This window comes from Triturus cristatus, chromosome 11, assembly GCF_964204655.1.
Source record: "Triturus cristatus chromosome 11, aTriCri1.1, whole genome shotgun sequence".
Classification (NCBI taxonomy): domain Eukaryota; kingdom Metazoa; phylum Chordata; class Amphibia; order Caudata; family Salamandridae; genus Triturus; species Triturus cristatus.
The window spans coordinates 168,074,430-168,097,731 of NC_140594.1; the positions used below are offsets into that span (position 1 = coordinate 168,074,430).

At 45.4% G+C, this 23,302-nt stretch overlaps 1 protein-coding gene across 2 annotated transcripts in view; it reads left to right on the forward strand.

Annotated features, from left to right (window-relative positions):
* The window catches only part of CAMKK2 (calcium/calmodulin dependent protein kinase kinase 2), a 378,393-nt gene that overhangs the window by 217,513 nt on the left and 137,578 nt on the right, over positions 1-23,302 (forward strand). For both annotated transcript variants that reach the window (XM_085636376.1, XM_085636375.1), the window contains exons 6-7: positions 4,166-4,299; positions 17,615-17,651. In XM_085636376.1, the coding sequence (XP_085492502.1) occupies positions 4,166-4,299; positions 17,615-17,651 (171 nt within the window). The remainder of the gene's footprint in view (positions 1-4,165; positions 4,300-17,614; positions 17,652-23,302) is intronic.

The window sequence follows — 23,302 nt, forward strand, 5'->3', positions numbered from 1 at the left end:
ACTAACTTCTGCTCTAGTGATGCAGTAACCTGTTACCCAGTGTTTGTTAATGCGGTACGACAGGAAACCTATCAGAAGAAATAGATGTGGAACAACATGCGGCACCCACAGAACCAGGTGCAGGCGCTGGACTGAGTGTGTAGGTGGCAGCAGTTAACTGCGAGTAGAGCTTCCTTGTTGGGCTCACAAAGTTTGATGACCGAGTTGGACATTGACCGGATTCCGTGAGTCCTTGGGAAAAGAACCCCGGTTGTAAGGTCCTTGGATATGCGTACCAGCTTTACTGTCCTGGCTGCTCCATCAAGCATTGGCAGGAATCCTTGAGTCCTTAGGAAAAGAACCCTGGTTGTAAGGTTGTCGAGTATGGATACCAGCTTTACTTTCCTGACTTTTCCATCCTAACGGAGTGTATGTGGCATACAAGGCCTGTTGAGATCACGCAATGCTCATCCATAGACGCACTCTTTAGGCTACCAGAGAGTATAAAGGCAGGATCTATCTGTTACATGTCTGTGACCTTTTAATAGGATGGTCTATGGCCAGTGCCACTGGAATTATGCAGCAATAGATGACCAAATTATGCGGCAGAGCTGACTGAATTATACAGAAAGAAAAGGCAACCTATGCAGCTTTATGCGGCACATGCTGCTATTTTAACATTGTCTTATATTGCATTGTAGCAATCATTGATACAAAAGATCCCAGATGCTAAAAAATACAAAGATTTCTTGAGAAAGAAAAGCATACACATTTAGCAGATCACATTGAAAGTGATTTTGATCTACAAATAATGATTCTTTCTAGCAGTGGAACAGCATTTTACTAACACCGTTCCTTCTCACTGAATTAAATTACCATTAAATCATGTTTCTCTAGCCAAAATGAATGTGATAGCGAATTGGAGGTAGGGTATGGGGGGCACTACAGCAGTGGAAAGGAAACGAAAATAGAGAGTTGAACTAGAGATGCAAGAATAACATGGGAAGGAAGCCAGGCAGGAGAAATAGGGGCAGGATGGTGGTTGAGGAAGGCCAGCAAGGTTACAGAGTGCCTGGGCCCATATGAATAAAAAAAAGGCCAAAAGCATACACAGATAAAAAGAAAACTCTTGTAATTGATGCAAACTTCCACATTTGCAAAAGTTGATGTACAGAATTCATTGTTGTGCTATTGTGCAAAAGAATGGGTGACCTTTTTACACGTTTCATCGCGGGAGTGGGGGCCTCGGACTGAACCAACTAAGGCAGAACATTTTTCCTACATGCTGTCAGGGTCTGATTTTTTACTATGAAAGGTGCTGGTACGTCATGGAGGGTTCTTTGTAGTTTCCTCCTCTGTCCCGACTGGCATTTCAGATATTGTGTTTCTTCCACTGTTCTTTTCAAGTTTACAGGGCACCCTATCCCTGCTTTCATACCTAATTTCTCAGCTTCTGGTTTCATTTCTCTGAATTCCTTTGTGTAACTGAGCCACCGCCCTATAAGAGGTCAGTTGGTAAATACATTTCAAGTAGTTTCTTTACAAATGTAATGCTATAAGTCATCGAACCATGATGCGATCACTAGATGTAAATTTTTCACCAAGTGCCAGATGTACGACCATTTTAAATTGCGACTCGCAAATTTGCGCTCGATTGCGAGTCACAATTTACAATGTACAACAGTGTCTGAGACACTGATTGCGATTCCCAATGGGGTCGCACATTGCGAGCCTCATGAATATTAATGAGGCACTCGCAATTTGCCACACCATTGGCAATGGCTGGCCCTCCCAGGGATGATGGCCTGCTGGGCTCAGCAGACCTACATGTCTAGGACTGCTTTTAAATAAAGCAGTTTTTTTTTAAAAATGCATCCCGTTTTCCTTAAAGGAAAACAGGATGCATTTCTAAAAAATGAAACCTTTTCGTTTCATTTTTTTAAAGGGCCGGTAGTGGTCCCTGGGACCACTACCTGCCCCTAAAAAATATTTTCCCCTGCATTTGCAAAGAGGAAGGGGTCCCATGGGGACCCCTTCCCATTTGCGACTGCACTACTACCATCTTGAAGAGGGCGGTAAATTGTGAGTGTTTTGCGACCGTAATTGCGGTCGCAAAACATTCATACATAGGGCTGCGAATCGCAATTAGAAAGGGACGCCCTTGGAACGCCCCTTCCTAATTGCGAGTCGCTAAACACAATTTTGCGAGTTGCAATTTTTTACGACTCGCAAAATAGTGTTTGTACATGGCCCTATCAGATTTTGCATGTGCAAACGGATTGCAAACCTCGGCCTAATTCTGGCCCCAAGTCCCTCGTTCTACTTTTTGTGAAAGTGTGGTGCAGTAATACCGTCCAAGTTTTTCCCAGGTGTGGTATTCCCTGCCCATACAGAGTTCAGATCGTAGTAGGTGGTACCGCGTTTCCTCTCTTTCTCAGCCGCAGAACTGGGAACAGTGTGGTCTTTCCGCCTCAAATTTCACTAGATGTGGCACAGTTTGTGAGCAGAAAAATCACCTGCTCTTTGCAAAATCGCCATGCACGTTGAAATTCTGATTCGGGCACAAAAAAACATTTGCACTAGAGCCACTATTACCAGCCCAGATGCAATGAGGACATTAATTATAAATGTAAATTTTTTGCCGATCCCCAACTACAACAAGGCATAATAAAACAAGCCGAGGCGTCGGCCCACCGAGGAGCTGAGGCCCCGACTATTATTCTCTTGAGTGGAGCCGCGCTCGAGATTAATTGCTGCGCTCACAAGGATCGTGTGATCACGTGATCTGCAGCCCTCCCCCGCCCTCTCCACTCAGCAGCAGATGTGCAACTAAAGAGTGTTTGCACCGCCGAGCGTCTGAAGACACTGTGAGCGTGCACATCTGCTGTCCCGGCGCAAGCTGAGAAGAGACGCTGTGAGCGTGCACATCGGCTGTCCAGGCACGTGCACATCTCCTGTCCCCCTTCGGAAGCAAAACCCACAACAATAGATCTCGCCATGGTGAGCAGCGCATGCGCTGCGTCGCTAGGCGAGACCTAAAAAGTGGACTTTTTCAGGTGGAACTGTGAAGACGAAAAATTACTTATTTTGATTATTCACCTATATTCATGTTTACAGCTTTGTTTTGTGTGTGTATGGTTATATGAATGGATAATAAAATAAACTTGCAAAAAATGGAACAAAATACTTTAATATTTGCAATTTGAGGTTTAAAATTCATGGAAATTTCATCGGATTGTGTGTTTATGAGGGCATATGCACTTTTTTCCATTGAGCTTGTTACAAATGCAACTCCCTGGCGAGTGGATTGCAGAATCTTGTATACATTTTGAGCAGCATTTCAGAAGTTTGGGGGAATGTTATAAAATGAAAATTTTTGCACTTTTTTTCTAAGCTAAACTTACGAGTCTTCTTAATGCAAACTGCTGTGGTTTATTTTAAGTTCTTGAGTGGGTATTTTAGGTGAGCCTACGTACTGAATAATTTCTGGTGTGTGCCACATATATTAGCACCTACAGTCATCCTCTATTCTGGTGGGTGCCTAAGGAATGTAAGCAACGCTAAATGCACTTACCACACAATCAGGCCAGGCACTTACAAAAGGCAAAGCAAGCTGCTGTCTCAGGTGCCACCACTATCTGGTTTCAAGTTAGATGAAAGGTCCTGAAAAGTGACTATTAACGGAGACGCTCCAAAGACAAAAAGCTATTTTGCCATGAATGCCTACAATCCTTGTCCAGTTTCTACATGCAACTAGCTAAGCACAAGTGGTTCATGTGAATTTTCCTCCATTCTGTTTTCTCTGGAATTTCCCTCTACCCAACTTAATCTCAAATAAAACTTCCAGAGATTCCAAAGAGGCCGAAAAACCCTTGTTTTTTGTCCCTCTGCTGTCCCAGCTCACCCGGAGTGCCATGCTATGGAAAAAAGAATGTAAATATTCCCTGCTCTGGGGCTCACAGTCACAATGTAGTGTAGATGTTATTGTAATCTCCCTTGAATATGTTTTGTTAATGGACTTACACTTGGGAGCAGACACTTTTGAAACTGTCCCTAAATTCCTTTGCCTTTGTTAATGCCTCATTTCACTTCCAAAGTTATTCACATTTCTGTTAAACGTACTGAAAATGCTAATACAAAATAATAATAAAAAAAAGTTATTGGTATTTGGTTTTTACTGTTTCAGGGCGACCACCTCCACGAGGTGCCAAAACAGTCCCGGAAGGATGCTCGCAACCAAAAGGGCCAATAGAGCGGGTATACCAAGAGATTGCCATTTTGAAAAAGCTAGACCACCCCAATGTGGTGAAGCTGGTTGAGGTACGTTCTTCATCTTTGCTGCGCATCCAATACATTTTGGAGTATTATTTTAGCATGAAATTCAGTGTGCCTCTTCTGCTTCATTACCTCCTCATCCGTCTTCCTCGCCATAGTAATTACATAATGAGCTTTAGCCTCCCACAAAAACTCCCAAGCCAAAAGTTAGCATACTTGCTTCCCATCCCTGCAATATGGCCGACATCGTCTTCCTCCTATAAAGAGGAAGTCTACCCACAGTACATCCTGTTTTTTGGTTTGTTTTCCATTTCATGTGCAGCAGGGTGAGTGGGCGTGTGTCTTGATTCAGCAGTCCAGGGTCCCCGTAAGTCTTGCAATAGCAGACTATGCACCTTTATTTTTATATGTCTTTCTACATGTCTTTTCTTTTTAATTTTGTTACTTTTCTTGAGCTTGTTTTGCTCTTGGACTGTTGTTTAGGTCGGCGTGTGTTCTCTGATGCCCCATCCATGAAGTTCTGCTCACGTCTTCCTTTTTAGGTCTCTGCTAGGCAGCGCATGCGCTGTCTCGTCGAGAGATGCTGTATACAGTATAGTGGGGGAAGTTACGCCCACTTTCCGCCTATGTTTTTGATTGGCCGAATTCCTAAATGCTGCAATCTGATCTGGTTTCCTCAACGTAATCCCACCTCCTGACGGCCATGTCGTAATTTTTCTCCTTCCATAGCCAACGACCCCTTTACTTTTAAATCTGTTTTGTTCCCCTGCTTCCCCCCGTTCCACCCCGCAGTCCGTCACTTCTCTGCCCATCACAACCCCCCCACCCACTCCTGTTCCTGCCTTCTTGGACGACCGCAGTTTTATTTACATTGCAATAGGACTTGCGAAAATACGAGCATGCGTGCGATGCTATACATCGTACGCATGTGCGCCAAAAGTCTGCCTCTTGTTTCCTCCAGCCGCCATTATGGGTCGCATGCATGCTCCCGAGTAAGCGGGGTGTGAGGGTTGTGAATGCACCCTGAAGGGGCCACAGAGCATCGGCTGGAGAACCGCCCCATGAGAGTAGTATCGGACAGGGAGCAGCGTAAAAGGGAGTTTGGGTTGCGAGTGGAGTAGGATGTGGTTAAGCGAAGTGAGTGGCGGCTTTCGAGCGCTCGCTATAATGGGCTCGTAAAGTAGATTTGGCACTTCTCGCCGCACTCATGCTTTTTTTAATGCTAAACTCTAGTGTAAGCTTGCAGTGATAAATTATCATTAACTACTTCTGTGTGTGCACGTTTAGTGTCACTCGCGGTTACAGCACCGGTGACAGAGGGTGAAATGTCACGTTTTTCCACGTGTGAGCATCTTGTTCGCTTAGGCTTCTTGCTCTCTGTCCTATTACTGACTATTGCACTTTTAAAGTTTGAGATAAGGGGTAGCGCCGCATAGTAAATGAAAACCCACTGTTAAATTTCAATCGTACACCTGGCCTGTGCATACGTTTTGTCGCCACTCTCGAAAACCACACATCTGACGTGCAACCACTTCTCTGCTTAAACGTTGTCATTTTGTTTTCACGTTCCTTTACAGAAAGGGCTTGTTTAAATAATTGTACAGTGGAAATCTTGAAGCGAGTGGGAGGAAGGTGAGGTGGGCATGATGGAGTGTCATGGAAAGAAAAACAGACAAAAGGCGGACACCAGAGCCAGCAGCCTTCAGAACCAATGTTTATAAGCACTTTTCCTAGACCCAGGTCAGAGGGAGACGGCTGCAGGCAGCTCCTGTGCCCGTCTGGTGGTCAGTGCCCTGGGCGCGGGCCCAGTTCGCACATGCTAAAGGCCCGCACTGACCAAAGCCATCCTTTCGGACACTGCTGGTACTGGCTTACTTTTAGGGAGTGGGGTAGTAATCCGACCGAAATCCTAGAGGTAGCAACGAAAAGGGCAGGGGTATACATTGACGCATTGAAAACAGTACAAAATCTGCACTGCCTAGATCAAATTCCTCAGATTGACTGCTGGTGTTGGAGTTAACCATGTGTTTAGGTTTTTGGGCGGGATGGAGTGCTCCAATCAAGTGGCTGTAGTGCTTCATGTTGGGAGGGAGGTAAGGGTTGAACGGGTGGTCGACTTCACAGGTTAATGTGGAGGCCGGCATACAAAGCATGCAACTCATAAGGCCGTAACGGAGCTGAGGGGCCCCGGAGGTCAACTGTGGGGAAAATGGTGCCCAAAGCAAAGAAAGTTCAATTGGCGCTTGCTACACCCTCCTCTTCCCATACACAACCAATCGGGTGGAGTGATGGTCGTTGTAATTGGAGAAGGCAGTCAGATTGCTAATATGAAGCATGTTTATGAGGCATTAGCAAAAAACTGGGAGTTGTGCAAAAAGTAAACCAACTTCTGTGCACGAGGTGGTGAGCTGTATGAGCCAGAATAGGACTTAAATGCATCTAGAACTGAAAGAATATGCAGCCCCATGAAGAGAAATTAGATTCTATCATTCTATGGATCCACTGGGTTCTGTATATAAACTGTTTCACCATTAAATGCAGAAGCGATTTGGAAAATAGGACATTTGTAGTTTATAGATCCACTGAGTTGCTAACAAATACTCTATACATACATGCCAACATACCCGATTCAGACGGGAGTCTCCCCATTTTTGAAGCCAAAATACCTTTCATTTATTTTTTATTCTTTTTTTTAAATGTTGGTGTTTATGCTGTAAAGTCATAGGAAGGGCACTTGCAAAGCCATTCAAATCCACCAACAAATGATAATGATTAATTAGGCTCTATATATTCAGATATGGACTTGAAACCCCCTCATCTGTTTCATTTCATCGTCCACTTAATTGTTGCATTTTCTGCCGACATTCTGGGTGCATACAACTTAATCTGGCTGCATTGTTTTTGCACTACTTTAATGACAATTTTCCCACACAGGCACCTTCTGCTTTTTGCCAGCATGGGGATTCTCATATTCATTTGTTTTGGCACATTTGGTTCAAAATGGAGAGTTAACAAAGCAGAGGTTGTGTGCTTTCTGAATGGTTGACTTCTCTGCATGACAGAGTTCAGCATAATGTGGGTCACCTTGGTCTGTTTTTAGGTCGAGCCTGGGCAGCGCATGTGCTGCTCTGCGAGGCATGCTGTATTCAGTTAGGGAATTGAAGCTCTGCCCACGCTCCGCCCATATTTTTCATTAGTTTGTGTGATTGTCCACTGTAAGCTGTTGCTGTTCATTGGTCAAAAGGCTTAGTAGTCTCTCACTGCCTTGTCTCATTTTGTAACCTCCCATTGCGACACCCCGTTACGTGTGTTGTTACTCTGTAGGCTTTCATTACAGCCTCCGAGCACTATTTTCTCAAATAGCTTTGTGCTGCTTGCTGTTGCAGGCAGGACATGCTCTCTCCTAAGGTTTTTAAAAAAAATTATAGCACACATTTGCAATGCAATAGGTCTCGCATTTGCGAGAGTTCAAGCTAGTGACGTTGTAAATGACAATGCCTTTTATTTATATATTTTACCGAAAAATGTGACATTCTGGCGGCGCAGGGGGCTTGTAAATCTGCCCCAAGATCTTTAGCCCCTTGCTGACATTGCTTGTGTACGCTGCGCCATCCTTCTGTTTCCCATGTAACAAGCAACCTCGAGTTTCCCTGCGGCTTTGTAACCTGCTGGCACCCCCACCTCCATGAAGCTAAACTCAGCTGGTAAACACATCACATCTTTATCAATGAGCTGATTTTTTCATGTAAATGCCCTTCCAGGGGCTTATTACGGAAGCTTTCCACCAGGGCAAATCTGTTTTGCTGCTTGTGCAGCATTAACCTACCGGATGGCAAGGTTGCTCATTGAGTTAATACTTTTGGAAACCCGGACATCGCACCCATGTCAGCCAAATGATTATTATTAAATGTTATTTTCAGCACTTTGAAATTGCAAAAATGCTTCATAGAAAACGTATTATTATAAAATTAGCAGTATGCTTTGACACACCTGATACCATAACTGAAACCGGATATTCTCTTTTCGGTGCTTTGGTATTGAATACCATGCGAAATCCGAAAATAAATCAAAATGCATCCTTACTCAGAATTAATATATAAACGTTCAGTTCATTTGATATGTAGCTGTTGTAATTTCCTCAAAGTTTTATTGCATTTGTCTGACAACCTCGTTCCTTGATCCTTATCACCTTGAACAATCCATGGTTCCATCTCTTTAGAGGGAAATGAAACTGTCGTTTGTTATGCTGCAACAGCTCGACATCTCAGGTAATACATGGATAATATTAATATCTGATTCGATCTAATAGTACAATGTAGACTGCGGACACCCCAACATTACCATCTGCAAACAGGAAGAGACTGCTTGGTTCAATATCTCCCAAACATGAACAAACGCTTCTCTCCAAAGCTATTCAAGTGGGCATAGTATTCTTGAAGCTTACTTAGTAAAGTGCAAGATTGGGGAATAACTTTTCTCTTCCACTGTCTTTTATGGAACTCGTCATAGCATGCCCTTTATTGTATTCAGGTCACCTTGGCTGATTGTATCAACTGCTGTTGCAAATCCATCTCGGACTAAAATTTAGTCAACAGCGACTATGTTTTCATTTATGATTTGTGTTATGCTACATTATACCATAAAGCATGCACTTGTGTAAAAATACATGAAAATTGCACAAGCTGGGTCTACAGCTGTAAATGCAAGACTCTTCAGTATGTGGGGGAAAATTGTCACAAAGCCCAAATTACTAAAGCACTGTCAGTCGTTTATTTAAAACAATATATTGAACATTCTGTATTACTATCATATTTTCATAATACACTAATATGGCGAGACCGATTGACATGGCCAATGCTTGTTATTCCCCTACCGCGAGTTCCTGGTCTAGCGGACTCAGAGCGGTAATCGGGGGATGGATGCGGCACGTCTTCCTTTTTATTCCCCTACCGTGAGGTCCTGGTCTAGCGGACTCACAGCGGTAATCGGAGGATGGATGCGCCGCGTCTTGGTTTTTATTCCCCTGCCATGAGGTCCTGCTCCTAGCGGACTCGGCAGGGGATTGAGGAAATATTGTGGCTTGCCAGTTACACACATCCATTCTCAGCCCTGTGGTCTTGCTTTAGTAGACTCGGTGAGGGAATGGTAGAGGTGGCAGGTGCTTGCGGGAGCAATCTCTTGTTAAGGCGTGGCGATCTGTTTTGCCTTTTCCCCGCGAGTTTCAGTCCCACATGGCCGTTCTTTGCGGCCTTGCCTGGGAGTCCTGCTGTAGCGAACTGAGAGCATGATTTGTAGCAGACGCGGGCGCTTTATTCTGCTGTGGGTGTTCTGCCCTATGTGCAGACCCATTACATATTTTGGGGTAATGCTGTGCGGTTCCAGGGTACTTGCGTCTGTTCCGGCCCTGCTTTGTCCAGCTCGGGGCATTCATAACTGAGCACTCTGATTGTGCTAGTTCCAGCTGGCTGCCTCATCCTGTGTCAGATGGATGGTTGGTAGCAAGTTGTTTGTCTGTAGGCACTCTGCTTGTGCAGGCCCTTTAAGGGGCTCTTTGCATGTCAGTTTGCACACTATATTATTTGGCCGACTCTCAATGGGGCATAGGGACTCTCTTTTGCAGGGGCTATGTCTCAGTGACTGAGTCTTGTGTCTATGATGGCATGACCCTCCCGGACATGGACTAGTATCCTGGTGATACTCTCTGAATATCTTGCAGTGGCTTTTTGTCAGTTGCATTATGGTCTACTAGGGTTGCTCCTGTACTGCCCCTTCATTTGTTGGTTGTATGCGGGGTCCTGTTTTTTCACTAGTCCGAATGCATTGGGTTGTGCATGGCTTTTCTGGCTGTGGTTTTGCGGGAAGTGTATGTGGCTCTTTCCCTTTACCCGTGTCATGTGCCTTTGCCCCTGCCGCTCCATTCCTCTGTCCACACGGTGTTGTGAAGTGTTGGTGGGAGATGGCTGTGGTATTTGTTTCTGTGGACACCGATAGCGCAGACCCTGTTGGTCTTGGGGTGTGACGCTTCTCCATTCTTTTGTCGATTGAGCGGCGGCCTCTTCATCTTCTTCTCCTCTGTCACTGCTTTCCTTCTCTGGTCCTTGCTGGTGCTGTTTTAATAAGGTGTGGGCTTCTCTTTTGCCCTGGCTATGTTGTACAGCAGGTTGGGTAGTTGCCTGGCATTATTGGACTCCCTGAATGCAGCTGCTTCTTCTGCAGGGCCGTCCATGGCGGTCTTGCACATGTATTGGTTTTATCATGGTGGTATGCTGCTGTCCAGGGGCATTGTTGGTGCCCTTTCTTTCTCTGGGGCTGAGTTGTTTAATTCTCCCCCACCCTCTTCTTGGTGGTCATGTTTGAGTGGGCAGCTGTGGTTTGCATGCTGTTGGACCCTGTGAGTTTGTGGGGCAGTTGTTTTCTTGCCTCTGAGTTCTTTTGGTGCTTCCAGCCGGGGGCGGGGCGACCTGCCGCCGACGTTTTGAGGATTTGGCGTGCAGCTGCCACCTCTTGGTCCACCCGATCACCTGGATTATTCTCAGTGTTAGTCACTTTGGTGGTTGGTCGGTATTCTCTTGTTTCCATTATTGTTAGGCCGACGCTGTGTCAGCGCGGTGGGTGATTCATGTGGTGGGGGTAGGTTCCTGGTTGGCTTGTAATCCCCCCCTCTTTGTCGGGGCTCTCCTTGTCCAGTGTTGGGCGTATTGCAGTGGGCCTTGGTAGATTGACTCCTGTTGCTCCTGGCCGACGGGGCTTTCATTGCTGTCCCATAAAAAAGGGAGGGATGCTCTCTTCTCTTTCTGGAGTTGGTCATTTTGGTGTTCTCTGTCCTGTGGTTGTTTTGTGATCGTTATCCCCTGTTTCCTTCAGGTGTGGTTCAAGCCCCTATCTCTTCTTCCTATCAGTTGGGGATTTCATTCTTCCTTCTCTGGATGCCTTGCTGGCCGTTGCTTCTTTTTTGACAGCAGTACGTCTGGTGGGGGGGGGGGGGGGGGGGGTCTACTCTGTGTTATGGTTTCATGGTGTCTTGGTGCCCCTTTAGTGATCTGGTCTGGTCCCGCTGCAGTTTCTACCTTTTTCGTTTCATAGGCCGGGTTGGTTTTCCTTCTGGTGGCCCGAGTGTTGTCCCTGGTGACCAGGGTTCTAGGGTGGCTTGCGTGGCTGTGACCCCCTGTGCCACATTGGCTTTGTCTTCAGGGTCTTTTCTCTGCTTCCCTTCTGATGATTCCTTGGGGCAGTCTCCGTGTGTGTCTGTTACTCTGGGTCTTTTCCCACTGGTTCTGGGTTCTTAGGCTTTCCCTCTGGGTTTTCAGGTGACGGCGCTGGTGGGGGGGATTTTGGATTGGTGGTTGGTCGTGGTGATTCCTTTCTCGACCATCTTTTCCATGTTGTACCTTATGAGGTTGTGTCGATGGGTGCCTCCCTGCTGGATGAGGAGTCGGATTTATCTGCTCCCGGCGATGGGGTCGTGGGTCCTGCCTGCCTGTTCTTCCTGCTCTTGTCGGTTGGGAGTTGTTCAGTTGGGACTCCTTGCATCTGCCCCTCCCGTGTCGCGTTGTCACATTTGGGTATTGTCGGCCTTCATCTTGGTCTTGGTATTTGTACCCATCTGGGTGTTGTCCCTGCTGTCGTCTGCTTCTGATCCTTAGTTATGCTGCTCTCGTCTTTTTTTATTTTATTTATGCTGGTCAGCAAAAAGAAATTACAGAGTTATACATCATCTATAGTCTATCATAACATTCAACTGCATAGTAAATGGATCTTACATTCATTGACATGTAGGGCTCATAAGAATTATCATTTCTATTTAGTTAACATCAGCGGCATCTCCATTGCGTGCCCTCCACTCATCATATTGCGCACTAACTGTTCCGTAGCTCCTCTCCTCGACCATTGCTCCATTATTCTCATGGTCTCAGCTATTCTCGAGTAGTCCTTCTGCTTAAAACGCCAGTAGTGTGCTGTGTGTAAGTTCAGACATCAGGTTGGGTAGTGCTGCTCTGGTCTTTGTTTGCGCTTCCTTCCCCTGGAAAGTGTGCTGAGTGGGGACATGGTTTTGCTGGGAGTTTTCCCTCGATGTGCTCTTTTTTCATGCCGGTGTTTGTGGTCCTGCGTTTGCTGCGTGGTCTGGTTTTTGGGGTTTGCATGCATGATATATGCCAGGCTGCCCTGCTTTTGCTCAGTTCTTCCTTGGGTGCCTGCTTGGTGGGTGGTCACAATGTCTTTCGTTTGACCAATTGGTCTGTTGTATGTGTTTCCACTAGTTCTGTTGCTTCCCTGTGGGTTGCTGGTGATCAGATTGGTATGGGCCTTTGTGCTTCTGGTGGTTCCGGGATGGTGGGGGCTCCTGTGGTCTGCCGTCTTGTTAATCTTGGCTTTCCGGCCCCACAGGGTGCTTCCTGAATGTCTGTGCCCACTCTCGGTCCAAAGCTCCACGCACCATGTTTCAACCATTGCACCTTCAGGCATGGTTGTTGGGGGATTGGCCCTGATGCCTGAAGGGTGTGTTGTGTTGGGGCTGCTTTGTTTCAGCTGTCCCGCCGTCCTTCTGCCTTGCGCACTTCTGCCCCGCATTGGGTTGCTTGTGGTGCTTGCGTTGCTAGGTTGGGTTTGGTGGTTTATGACGTTGCACCCTTGCGAGTGCTGGTTTTCTTTGGTCCGCTGGTATTGGGGGAAGGTTGGCCTCTTCCTCTCTTCAGGCTCTGTGTGAGGCTCTTGGGGGCATTTGGGTAGCCTTGTGTTGGTTCTCTGGTGCCCCTTGTGTCCAACTTTTTGATCTCTTTTGGTATATGGCACCCTGGGCCTTTGGTGGCAGCACCTCTTTTTTTTGCCTTTGGGGTTCTGTGTTTGGCAAGGGGAGCGATTTGGCCCTCTGGAGTCAGTTGAACTGTTGTTCCTGGCCCATGCAGTGGTATTTTGGTGGCAGCCTTCTTGTCTGCCTGACGCGTTGGTGTGTTGGGTTCTCTTCCGGTGCTCAGACCTTCATTTTGCATTTTTGGGTGCTGGGTTGTTATCAAGGCTCCCCTCCACTTTGTTCCAGTTGTTACCTCTTGTTTCCATGGGTTGTGCTCTTGTGTTTTTTGTCTTGATCCTCTCTCGGGTCAGGGTTTTGTTCCTTCTAGTGGGTGTGTTTTCGGGTGTGGTTGTTTTGCCTATCCCGGATGGTGCCGTTCTGGTTGGTGGTTGCCTTCTTTGTTTCTTTTGGCCCAGTGTTGTTTGGGTAGGTTCCCTCGGACTCCACTCTTGGAGGTGGATTATGCAGTCTCTTCTGTTGGACTTCTGCTTCCCTGGGCCACATTGTGGTCTGTTTCGGGGATCGTCTGCTGGTTCTGTGGTTGCTTCTTGGCTTGCAGTCATGGGGTTGTCCATGGTGGATGTCTGTGTTGTGGCCCTGTGGACATCTCCTCCTACCCTTTGGTCCTCTTACGATTGGAGGTTGGTGGGGGTGCATCTCTGTTGTTTGCTAATTCGGTTGACACTATGTTTTGGTGTTGTGTTTCTGTGTGGGAACGTTTTGTTCTCTTTTTGGATTGGACTGTGTTCTACAGTGTCTTCCTTTGATTTCTGTTTTCTCTACGTTCTGCTCATTATGTAATTACTGTGGCGAAGGAGACAGACGAGGAAGTAATGCCCTGGTTGCTTACCGGTAATCTTCATTACTCCGAGCCCTAGTTTTCCTCATCACAGGATAGTTTCCCATCCCTCCCTGCCATGTTGTGTATTGCTTCACCTTTTCTTGGTTGTAGCTTTGGTGACAGGAAGTGCTGTGGGTAGACTTACTCTTTATAGGAGGAAGAGGATGTCGGCCATATTGCAGGGATGGGAGGCTAGTATGCTAACTTTTGACTTGGGAGTTTCTGATGGAGGCTAAAGCTCATAATGTAATTACTGTGGCAAGGGAAACTAGGACTAGGAGTTATGAAGATTTCCGGTAAGTAACCGGGGCATCATCCTGCCTCCATAATATTATTATTATAATTCTGTTTTGTTTTGCTTTCTACATTTTTGGATTTTTACATGCCTGCATTTATTATTAGATATCTACTGATTACCTGTCAAGTTCTGTACTTGCCATGAGGGGTTTATCTTCCCAAATATTTAAAAGTTAAAGAAAGCACCGAAATATTTCTTCATCAATCACAATCATTTTTGTAATCTAGATTTATTAAAAACACATTTTGAGCCTCCTTGTCATTACAAAAGGCGACCAATCTCATGCAAACCATTCTGATCAGTTGTCTGTGGAGTCCCACTATGTAGAAGGAGACTTTGTCCATCCATGATTGCTTGCTGTAAATAGCGACCCAGCCTATACTCAGTAAGACTGGTCTAAATTGATGATGTCTGCCTAGCTTGCTTGCTTTCTTGCTTGTTGAGAGAGAATGGGTCAGGCTGCTCTTTTTGTCTGGAGTCCAACCGATTTGCATGTAGGTGATTCACCTCTGCAAAGGAATGTTTTTTCAAGGACACACAGGAAACAGCCCCAGCAGGTGAGAACTCTGTGCTCAAGAACCTGCATCACATTGTAGTCTTTTCTTTATCTCCACAGCACCTTGTCATGACGTGACCTTTGCCCCTCCTCTTGAAGTACAGACTTTTGTGCTGCTGAGTAGTCTTTTCTTTATCTCCACAGCACCTTGTCATGGTGACGTGACCTTTGCCCCTCCTCTTGAAGTGCAGACATTTGTGCTGCTAACTTTCTGTGACACAAGGAAATGAAACCCATAGTGTGTTCCCAGACAATGATATCTGGCTCCCTCCTGTAGCCCTCAGAGGCTTGACCCAATTTTTAGTTGCACAGCGACTCCTTGTCCTTCTCGCTTGCTGATTTTACATTAGGAGCATGTACAGGGAAGGCAAGAACACGCGGTGAGACAATGATTGATGCATAGCCAGGGAACATGCATTCAGGTATCTTGATTATGCATCAGCATTATTGTAAATCTCTGCAGTAAGTGCCAAATAAAGACGCTTGCTGCTTTGTTCTTCAAAGATTAATTATGAATCCCGAGAATCTCACATCGAGTAGGCGCTGCATCTGTTTCCAAGGAAACGTTCAAGCTGGATGAGATCTGTGCAAAATATGAATAATCAAAACCCTATTAACCTGATTTTGAAAGAGAGATTTAATGGGAGCCGCAACCCCCCTCCTGTTCTTTAACAAGAACAGCCTCCGCAGAGTAGGAGCCACCTGACCCATTGCAGTCTTCAGGTCTTACTTGAGGACTTCAGGAAAGGTGTATTCTTTTAATTCTTTCTTAAAGTGCCGCGTGGGATTCCCCCCACAAAGGGACTCAGATCCATGTGCAGTATAAAAACAGAAGCTGGGAAAGTAGCCGTATGATCCTGCCGATGGGCGAGGTCAGCATATACTGTTCAAAAACACTCAGCCTCCTTCCGACTTGTCCAGGTCGTGGATCTGCTTGATACTGGCTCCAGACAGTGGCGTAGCAAGGGGCAGAAGGGCGTTCTGCTCCGGGCGGCACGAGTTCTGGGGGGTACCTAAAATGCCAAAATATTGTCGATTAACACTTTTTAAGTGCCCCTACCACCAAAATCGAGTTTGGGCGCACTTTACATATAAAAAGCAATGCTGCAACACAGGGCTGCTTTTAAAATGACATCAGGCACTCAGCAGTGCACATATGCAAGTGCAACCAAGGCTGCTGGCCTCTAAACTGCCATGCCCTATGTACTAGAGACTTAGAGGGAGTTTTAGCCCCCCTGCCTCATTATGTACTAGGGATTTATAGGGTGGGTCATGCCATTTATAGGTATACCCTACCTAATGCAAGTGTTGTGTTTTCACTGGGTGTTTTCAACTTGGCACTGGCCCAGACCAGAGCCCAGCAAACACGCAGAGTCAGAAAACCAGCGTCCAGGGGTCTCAATGGGGCAAAAAGTGTGTGTGGGGGGGCACTGCAAACAGGTCCTGATTTCCAACATAGAACTATTGCAGGGACCACAACCAACATGGAGTGTAGACATTGATAACTTTACTTGTATATTTACCTGTTTTTACCCCTTTTGGTGTGTAAGACATTTAGTAGAAGGAAATTTGTTAGGCAATCAAATATCTCTGGACAGGCATACATATTGTTATCATTGGGTTCTTCCACTCTTACGTATCCCATAGTCACTTCCCTCTGTGAAAGTCCCTCCACCTTAAAAGTTCAAAGGGGAGGTCATTCTAAAACAATTTTCTTGGGCAAGTATTTCCTTCTGTCAGCACACCTTCTAAGATGTTTTATCCATTGCCCTTGATACGCGATATAGAGTTTTACAAATACTACATGAGCATAGCTGTTCTCCAACATGTTCTCCGAGGTGGGATTTCCTGTATGAGGAGTAATAGCAGGAACATCATGAAATAGATTGCACCACTGCACCAAGAGCCTACCCTCTCCTTAGGCCTCATTCGGCTGGGTGAAAATGGAAGCAACGAAAACCCCAGGCGCCTCTGACAATGTGGTGCATAGTCATGTGGACAGTAGAAAGGCCCATGTTGGAGAATAAAGCAAAATCGCCATAGTAACCAGTTTATAGCAGCTAGTTCTCATAGGAAGTATGGTTTTCAGGGACAATACTGTATTCCTTAAATTTGCAGTCTGTAATTGGCAGTGTACATACATATTGGGGCTGAGGGCATGTATAAACAATGCTCTAATTTTCTACACGTCTTATTTTGAAGGCTTTTCTTTTAGGAACACAGAATTTTATGACCGATTAAATGCTTCAAGGCCCGCCAGGGTTACCCATGTACACAAATCCATTGTATTGATTTTTTCCTATTTTAAAGTATCCTCTTGCATACCATCAAATGCAGTTTGTTTCTTTTGTATTCATTTATATTTAGGAGTTTTTCTAAAGCACCAGGCTGTGCTGTAGAGCTGCGCTAGTACACTTGCAGTTTTATACGGGGTTATGTTTTACGCTGTGTAACACTGGGTATAGAAAGGTTTACCCTTCGTCATGATCATTACCACTGCCTTGTTATGCTGTAAAGTGTGAGAAGCCTTTTTGGTGGTGTGCGGTGAAAGTGAGATTGGTATCCCCTGGATTGCAGGGTTTAGTGCTGGTCTTGTAAGTGAATTACCTGGTGGGAGGGGTGATGAACTGGATACAGACCAAATCAGCCAGTAAGGCTAAGTTGTGAGGGGGGGGGGGTGACCAGGGGTCACTCAGGCGGATGTGTACATTTCCATATCAAATGAAGGTCCTTAAATTCACGTGCAACATTAATTCTATGCTTTTGTTTGTTTCTCCGCTAGTTGGTTCTCTAGAAGACATTACTCACATCTAGAATGTAATGGATGTGTATATCTGCTTCTAGCCAGCTGACCTTATTTTTGATTTGTGTTGCCAGGTGCTCGATGACCCCAGCGAGGACCACCTGTACATGGGTATGCATTTCGTAATCACCTTCTGTGCTACCATAGTATATTCCGAGTAATAAGACAGACAGTGAATTGGACAAGTAGTGTTTTGTATATTTGCAAGTTTCAAGATTATATGTATTCATACCCCCCTGATAGTACAATAATAATAAGACAGACTGGCAGAATAGCAGGAAGTGAAAAGTAGTCTGTGTATGGCAGAGTAATTGAAGTGTAGCAAAATTAATTCTAAGAATGGATCAACAGTTGTCTGGAATGGAACAAAGAACATTTAATTCAAAAGCAGATACAGCTCGTGAAGTGGTGACTTCTCTTTTTTATGTAAATCTTTCACTTAAATTATTCCACAGTTTACCAACTTTCCAATATTGCTCATGTACATTATTATTTAGACCCCTGCTTATCACAAAGACTGTGTTAGTGGAGGATTTATGAGGGGTCATGTTTGGTTTCCCCATTTGTGGGAGAGGGACAACAGATGTGCAGCAGTCACTCAGCTGTGAAGGAAAGCAGGCTGTAGGTTCCTGGGGAATTAACCCCCACGCCCTGTCCTTGATCAGCCAGCATGAATATCACAGATGCAGCAATGGCCAAATGACTGACCGCCCATCTTCATTCATGCAATTCCTACACCTGGAGAAAGGTAACGCCCGCATTTCCCCCAACTAGAGTTCTTCTTCAGAACTCTAAAGAAAAGAGTTTGCTTTCTTAGGACTTTGTCTAATTTGGCACTTAAAGGGTTTGCTGCGCCTTTCTCTCTATGCCCAGTACCAAGCCTGAAACTTGGGATAGGATACCCTCATTGCGACTATCTTCATGAAGATCAGTCGTAAGAATGATACCATTGTTTCCAAGTCCATCTTTCTCATCATAGGCTTTAATCTGTGAGGACATAGCAAGCCAACTGCCCCTCCACCATAACACAGCCATGAGAAGTATTCCCCAGTGCCACAATACACATGGGTGATGAGTACATGTAAGGTGTTGTAGCACCTCCAAAATCACAACTCTGGGGATATGTCAAAGGTTTACCTGAACACTATACCATGTTATGAAGTAGAACAAAAGCAGATATTTGCAGAGCTTTCAATTTGACCTACCAATAACAAATTTCGAACCATAGAATAGCCTACTCAAAATTATTAAAAATGCAGAGCACATAGTCAAAATGATTTCAGAATCTGACATCCTGAGGCCCTGAAGATGAGCCTTCTTGACCCATCAGTCAGCTCGAATCTGGCCTTATAAGGGGAAGTGGTACTTGTCCTGCCGGTAGGTCATGCCCGTGGCTAGGCGTGATGGCCCTCTATCTTTGATACTCCTCAAGAACGGCGAAACTGGTGAAGTCCTTCAAGCTATCCCAGGACCACCTGATGGCAAACCAAAGCCACCAGTTGAATACATTTTTGCAGCGTCAACAAGACAGGCCTTAGGATGAAATATTCCAAAGGATATCCCATTGGTCCATTATACTCGTGCCTTATTCTTTCGATGGTGAGCAAAGAACAACACTAACCTCAAGAACACTGAGTCAGACAGTCACTGGGCATCAGATTTGTGAGGCACTAGAAACCTGTACGGGATCCAGAGTGTAAAAAAGGGCCTGAATTCTTCACAACACTTGACCACTAACATTTGTGCCTCTAAACCAAACCCGTGGTCCCTGTAGATGAAATCTTCTCTTGTAGTTGGTGACGGGAGGCCCGGCATGAGACCTGTGGAAGACATCCAACCGCATGAAGAATGAATACTCGAGATGGGAATCAAACATATATCAGAACCAAGCCCATGAGATTGTGGAGTGAGATGGCAACCTGAAGCAGATGGCCTTCTGAGATTGCACTTTGTATCCAAACGGGGATCCTAATGTCAGTTTCAGTTATCAGACCTGGCTTCTTTCACCTTCCCATCACTTGTGACCTTGAGTGCCATTTAGGAATGAACAGCTTTTTAAGCAGTCAAGCAACCAAGCCCAAAAGGGGCTTGAACACTTGAACTTCAGATTCAAAGTCTAATACTTTACTCATTAGACGAATGGGGCTTCCACCAAACAGGGCAAATAAAAGACACCTCACAGCAGTGGAGTCCCACCCAAAAGGATAATTCAGCGATGAATTACTAAGGCATGTTCTCTCTGTAGGTGACCTGGCTTTGTCAGTGAGTGATGGGTCCATTTGTAAGCGTACCTGTAACGCATAGAGTGACTCCCCGAAAAAGTGAAGGTGATGAATGGAATACCGTAATTATGTTCAGCCACTGGTACTCACTTTGGGCTCATTGTTTCTATGGCTTGCTCAATCAATACATATGGAGGCGGCGCATATGCAAAACTGGTAGACGTCCTCATGGGATACCCCACAGGCCAGAGAGAAGGCAGTCCATAAGCAAAAGTCAACCTATTTGTCCTTCTGATAGAAAGGATTGGTGACTTGGAAACTGATGGAACTCAGGCAGCTCCCAGAACTGGTAGACAAATATAAATAAATGCAGTGTCCGCCTAAAGCCAAAACAATGGCCAGAGGCAGGAAGACAGTTTAACTCTGTGCTCTGTTCTTTGAACAGAATAAAGTTTGAGCAGAAAACATGGCGGTTGAATGTCCAGAGAAAGCAACTGGTAGCCAAGTAGAGAAAACCGTAATTGTCTGATACTGGCACTATTTTGCACCCAATATATCCAGCCAGTAATTCAGAGCTGATGCCGCTTGGGGATGTCCAGGAGGAGCCTGAGACCCCACCTACCCTCACTGGCACCCAATCCAAGGAGAGGGGGCAGCTTGGTCATTTGACACTTGTACCCAACAGTAAACCAGTGACAGCCTACTGTGACGTCCTTCGTGGTAAACACACCAGGGAAGGATACTACCAGACCCTGGTGAAGCCTGAATAACCACACACTACCATGAAGAATCAATGCACCTTACCTAAGCGCTGTCAGCATGAGTGGTACTTCATGCATAACAGCATCAAGTCTGGTGAGAACCTACAGCTCGGAGTTAGGGCCTGATTTAGGTTTGGCGAGGGGAATACTCCATAAAAAGCGTGACGGATATCCCGTCCAACGTAATATGTACCAATTATATCCTACGGAGATCGTAATACAACGGAAGGGATATCCGTCACATTTGTGATGGAGTATTCCACCCGCCGAGATCTAAATAAGGCTCTTAGTCTTTAGGCTTAGGGGTCTGCCAAATCCAGTGTGACTCTGACTGCCGGAGTCAAACGAGTATGTACTTGAACTACGAGCCATGAACAAAAACAGATTCAACTTAAATTAAAGCGCTGATACCTGAAGATGCTGCAGAAACAGTAGACATCTTACACAAGGTAAAGTCTGTCACAAAGAACTGAAAACTTAGAGCTGAACGTCAGTTGGTTGAATTGAGGAAATGCAGTACAATTTCCATAATGCAGAAGGTTGTGATGCATGCTCATGGCGGGAAGGTGGGACATGCTATGAGACCACCACAACAAGAACCTTTAGAGGTGACAGACCTGGATTCCAAGCACAGTGTAGGAATGGGACAAGCCAGAACTGCACCTGCTGCTGTGCAGAAATATAGAGCCAGAGTGAGTATGTAAGAGCTGACCGAATTCAGGTCACTCATTCTCACTGAAAGCTGAAAGCTATGGCTTGTGATGACTTCTGTGCCAACTGCGTTCATGAAACTTTAATAGAATTGAATATTACAACACGCGGTGCAGCAGGTCAGTTTGAGCTCTATCCGTGAGTCCTATATAATGCAATGCATTTCAAAGCACTGTAGACGACAGGTGTCTGAGAGAGGTTTTAAATGCATATATGTAAGTGCAGGTCCTATTTACCATCACAGAGTAAACGAGCTTGTGCTGTCCACAGGTCCTTTCCCGTGCAAAGATGAGAAGTGGGCCAAAAGGAAGGGGAGCGGAAAAACATGAAAGTGTTCACTCTGATGCCTATAATGTACATACGAGTGTCGTTTAAGCGTCTCATAAATGTCTCCCTTGAGCTGGGTTCAAATCCAGACTACATCGTGGGCTCTAGAACTCCTATAGAGCAGCGGTTTCTAAAACTTTGAGTTCTGTTGGGAATAAATCCTATCAATAAGATGAGGACACCTGCCTTGGCAGTTTCTGTGATTTGAACTTCAATACAATATACAAAAATACAGAGCTGAGTATACCTCACAGAAATACAAAAATTATTAAATATTTTATTTAATTCAGAAACAAAATGCAAAAATCTATAGTTCAAACTCAATGGAAAACTTGGAGCTTTTCAAAATTTAGGTGGATATGTACAACAGAAGTGGCGGAGTGAGGCGTTAGCCATCGTGGCTTAATGCCTGACTCCACCACTGCAGAAACGCAAGGCTGCACCATATTTACAAGGATACGGTGAAACCTTGCTTTTCCCCCTGCGCTGGCGCTACACTTAGCAGTATAGAGCCAACGCAGGCAGCCTGCACCATAGTGCAAGGGTGTCTGCATTCCGGGGAGGATTGTTTATGTGTAGGAAGGTATCCCTTCGTTCACATAAACAATCCTGAAATGCCATTTTGTCACTGCTATGTGTGCTGCTTAATGCAGCACACATGGAAGTTACAAAATGTTATGTTTTTAAAGGATTGTTTATGTGCAGGAAGGGTCACCTTCTTATACATAAACAATCCAAGCCTTTTGCTTTTTCCATGTGTGCTGCACAAGGCTGCACACATGGAAAAAGCAAAAACGAGGAGAAATAAAGCATTTCTCCTCCTCTCGCCAAGATAAGACCAGGTTTTCCCTGGTCTTAATTTTGGCACTGCCTCCTATTTACGCTGCCCTTCAAAATAGGGGGCAGCTCCAAAATCAATGGGTGTTGCGGTGGAACGCCTACTGCAACACCCACTGCCCACTCTTTCACGCTAAGCATAGCGTGAAAGGGGGCCATATTTACAAGGCAGCGTTAAGCCACTTTAAGTGGCTTAACGCTGCCTTGTAAATAAGGCAAAGCCCCTATCGCCACGGAAACATCAAAAGAATTGACGTTCTCGTGGCGATAGGGGCTTGTACATGTGCCCCCGAGATTTAATTCTAAAAGACAGAGCAATATTTTGGATTCCAGAATATTGTCTGGTCTTTTTTGCTTCTAGTGCATGTTCTCTTTTGGCTGGCATATAGCACTGCCTCAATGAAGGCCATCGATTGCCCATCATAGATTCTCTTAGTTATACTTGCGCTACTTCCACAAATCAAGGTAAGGATACCGACTGAGAGCCTCATTTATGAGGCCCCTTGCCCCACCGGGGACAATGCACATAGAAAGTGGAAAAAGCCTCCTGTGGATGTTTTTGAGCAGGACGGCTTCCCTTCCTGCACAAAAATAATCATCCTCGCAACACAGGCACCCTTGGACCGTGGTGCAAAGGTGCCTGCATTGGCGCACGGCAGCCACTGTGCACCGGCACAGTATAAAATGACAGGAATGTGCCGTGCCTCATACATACAGTACATTCCTGGCCTCTTCTTTTGCTGTAGGGCAGCGCAGCAGCAAGGCCTGTGGCGCTGCCCTACTGCAAAACCTCACACATTAGGCCCTTAATGTTTAGCCTTCAATTTAAAATTCCTAAACATTTACAGAACAGTTAAATTTTCAGTTTTTTTTTTAATGTGTAAATACTTTATTGATCTTCTCA